Raw genomic sequence first — 4,030 nt, 5'->3', positions numbered from 1 at the left:
CTTTCGCCCTTGGTGGACCGTCTATTTACTTTAAGCATATCATTTTCAGCATAAGGTTGGGTAGGAATGATAAGCGTGCGATCGAGGAGATCTAGAGGAATGCCATGAGGAGACTTATAGTCCGTTCCTCGAATTGTCGTGATCCCTCGATTCGTCGCCATCACGACAATAGGAGACGTCTCGTGCTCCAAAGCTCTACAAGACAAAAAAGAAAGAAAGAAAGAAAGAAAGAAAAGAAAGAGAGAGGAAGAAGAGATTAGGGACTTGGGAAAGAAAGAGAGACGGAGAAGGGAGATAAAGAGACAGGAATAATACGGCGGTAGACAGGTATGAGAAAGTCATCCCTTTCTTTCCTTCTTATCGGTTCGAGCCATGAGGAAGACCACATCCACACATACACAGCTCTATCCTTACCAGAGAGATACATAGATATAAATCTATATATATTATATAGATACATGCTCGGGTCCGTAAGGAGATACAGTCCCGTTACTATACATATATATATATTAGATATACATATCTACCTCTATCTCTTTAGATCGATATGTGTCATATATCTGGATCTATCTTGGAGTCGTGAAGAGACTCTGCCTAGGAAAATATGCTCCTTGTGTTATGGGAGGAGAAGAAGACGGGCCTCGCCTCTCCTTGCACTATTGCTTCATTCCAAGCTTGTACTCTTAAGACCTCTCTGTGGATATCCTATCTCTATCTGTCTATCTAGAAGAGTGAGGAGAGAATTTTGAACCCTAAGGAGTTTCAAGGTTCAGAATTAAGGGAGAGAGAGAAGGAGTAAAAGAATTAAAGAGATACACATGTGAACGCATCACGTAAGGACAGAAGCAAGTAAATCATCCACATGTAAATGAATACATCCAAGAAAGAGAACTTTTGGTCATGAACTCCTCTCTTTCTCTTTCTTTCTCTTTCTTTCTCTCTCTGCTTGTTTGTATACACAGGGCTCTGCAGGTCGAGTTAGATGTGGATAGACACAAAAAACCCTCTATAGCTCTCCCTACAGATACGCCATTCTTATTCATTTATATATCTATCTATATCTATATCTTTGAAATAGATCAATGCATAGAGTAGGAAATGTACAGACAGAGATATAGAGAAACACAGAAAGAAAGAGAGACAGATCTTCGAATGTGTATGTGTAGATCTTTTCATCTAGTATTTTATGGGGCTGCTCGCTTCGATCCTTGGAGATCCTTTTCTTCCTTCTTGTCCCTTTTTCCGCTTACCTATTGAGAAAGGAGAAGCACTCGATGTCTAGCATGTGAACTTCATCGATAAACAACACCCCCTACACACACAGAGACAGAGACAGAGAGACAGAGATAAAAAGATAGATTAAAGATAGATTAAAGATAGATTACGGCTATTAAGACAAACAGAACACAAATAGAGATAAAAGGAATGAAATATCTTTCTTCTTCTTCTTCTTTTCTTTCTTTCTTTCTCTATTTAGCTATCTATTTAGCTATCATTTTGAAAAGATGTTTAATCTCATTTATCTTCTATTCTTGACTACGCTGTTTCTCTTCTTTCTCTTCTTCTTCATTTTTACCGGGACGACTTCTGCTTTTCCTTCGGCTTTCCAGTCTGCCACTTTCTGGTCGATTTGCTCTCGCACTTCACTCTTAATTTCTCCCGTATCTCCGGCAAACAAAGCTAAAAAGCCCTGCGCTCTACAAGAAAGAAAAGAAAAGAAGAAATGAGATGACAGCGAGAAAAGAAGAAGAAAAGAAGAAGAAAGAAGGAAAGAAAAGAAACATGAAGAAGAAGAAGAGACTGCGGGTACTTCTCTTTCTTTCATTCTTTACTCTCTCTCCTGATCGGTGTGTCTATACACAAACATACATATACATCTATCTATATATATATATATTTGTATAGATACATATGTATATATATAGAGTTTAGATAAACTGCTTGCAGATATTCACAAGCACATAAGCACAGAGAAGATTCCTTTCTTTCCTTCTTCCTATAGACATGTATGTAGGAACCCAATACAGAGAGACTAACTCGTGACACGCCTTCTATCTATCTATCTATCTTGTATGCTTTCTTATCTCATCGAAAGAAGAAGAAGTTCTTCTTCTTCTTTTTCTTTCGCTCGAGGCTCCGAAAAGTTGCATGCATCGGACTCGTAGAGGTACAGAGAGATAGGAAAATACATGCAGATACGGAGAGATAGTTGGATAGATGGATAGATCTAGTTAGCTAGGGAAATAGATAGATAGATAGATAGATGCCTGCATGCATAGCTATGGTCAGGTAGAGAAATAGACAAATGTGAAGAAGAGACTCTTATTGAGGAACGAAGAGAAGAGAGAGAGAAGGATAAGGGAAGAAGAAGAGAGAGAAAAAGAGAAGATGCGTATTCCTGTTGATAAGGGAGGTGTGGGTTACCTGCTATTGATGACGTCGATCTCGTGAAGTGTGACGGAATGCACAACTTCCTTTCTCTTCTGAAGCTCCCCTTCAGGACACTAGAGAGAAAAGGAAAAGAAAGAAAGACGAAGAGGAAGGAAAGAAGAAGAAAGAAAAGAAAAGAGTGAAGAAGAGAAACAGGTTTGCCTTGTCTTGTAATAAGGAAAAGGAAGGTGTCAGTGGAGGAGAAGAGAATACAAATCAAATTCAAGAAAGGCGAGTTTCGAGTGTATGTACACCTGCCCCAAGAGGTTCCTTCCTCCATCAAAAGAAGCTTACTCGCCAAAACTTCTGCGTGAGATATATACACGTCTTACATATATATATATACATATATATGTATATATATATAAACACATTAGTATACAGGTGTATTGAAGGGTGAGTTGAATCTGAGCCCTACTGTTGAGCTTCCACGAAGAAGAACTTCTTACTCTTTTAGTCAAATTCTTTCTTTCTCTTTTAAAAAAAAAGAAAAGAAAAGCTTTTCTCCATACAATACCGCAACCGATGATGGTCCTATACACGACTACATATATATGCATATAGATAGATATATATATATAGAAGCATGCATGCAGGGCATGTACGCGTATCTAATAGTGATATCTCTTTAAGTATTTATCTATCTGTCTGTCTTTGAACTATCTATTTAGACAAGCCTAGCGAAATGAGCACTGCATGCATCTACGCTGTATGAGAGAGAGAAGCGAAGAGACATGTCAAGCGTTTCTCGAAAGAAGACTTGGAAAGAGAGAGAGAGAGAGAAAGAGGGAGAGAGAGAACAGAGAAAGAGAAATCTGCGCGCGTGTGTAGAAGAGTAGAGAAGAAATGTTGAGTAGACGAAGAAGAAGAAGAGTGTCTCTTGGAGTTGCAGTGTACATACATTTATGCATGCATGCATACCTGGACAAATCGAGTTGCAGGGCCTACAGCGTCGTAGTCTTTCGCACGTGAGAAACCTCGACCAATTTTCGTGACTTTTCCTGTACTCTTATCGATCGTTATGACGTCCCCTGCTGTGACACCTTCCTTTGTCAAAGCATCTACAGCACATACATGTACATATACATACATATATATACACACATACATATATAAAGAGAGGAGAGATAGAGAGTTAGGGGGGATCTATAGACAGATAGAAGATGGAGAGGATAGGTATGGTAGAGCATAGACACATGGGGAGGAAAGAGAAGGAGGTGTGAAGGGAGGGTGAATCGATAGAAAGAAAAAGGTTAAAAAGAGTTCGTATATCAAATGCATTAGCCATCTCAGTCACAGATACACATACATGCATACACCTTTATATCTACATAGCTGTAGATAACCCTAAACGTATTAACAGATATGTATATATATATACGTAAGTGCGTAAATACGGTAGAGCATAGCAAGTTGTATTTATATATAGGTGACAAGGGAAGAGAAGATGACGAGGAGGTGACTGTCCAGAGGATGAAAAGAGAGCGAAAGAGGGGGAAGAGAAAGAAGAGAGAAGTAGAAAAGGAAAGAGAATGAATTGAAAGAGAGAGAAAAGGTTTGTCTATCAAGTGGAGGTTACGTGGGTAGATCTTGAATACTA

General features: G+C 38.9%; 1 protein-coding gene across 1 annotated transcript; it reads right to left on the bottom strand.

Moving 5' to 3' along the window:
* Nucleotides 1-32: 32 nt before the first annotated feature.
* Nucleotides 33-3,571, bottom strand: CSUI_007420 (family 2 protein; the record flags this gene model as incomplete). The annotated part of the gene is made up of 5 exons (XM_068067565.1): nt 3,352-3,571; nt 2,425-2,504; nt 1,577-1,697; nt 1,251-1,312; nt 33-195 (listed from the first exon to the last, which is right to left on the bottom strand). Coding segments are annotated over exons 1-5 (615 nt in total), but the record flags the coding sequence as incomplete, so codon positions are not given.
* Between the last annotated feature and the right edge of the window lie 459 nt (nt 3,572-4,030).

This window comes from Cystoisospora suis, assembly GCF_002600585.1.
Source record: "Cystoisospora suis strain Wien I chromosome Unknown contig_3926, whole genome shotgun sequence".
In the NCBI taxonomy this organism is placed as follows: Eukaryota; Apicomplexa; class Conoidasida; order Eucoccidiorida; family Sarcocystidae; genus Cystoisospora; species Cystoisospora suis.
This window is presented reverse-complemented; position numbering and strand designations above follow the sequence as displayed.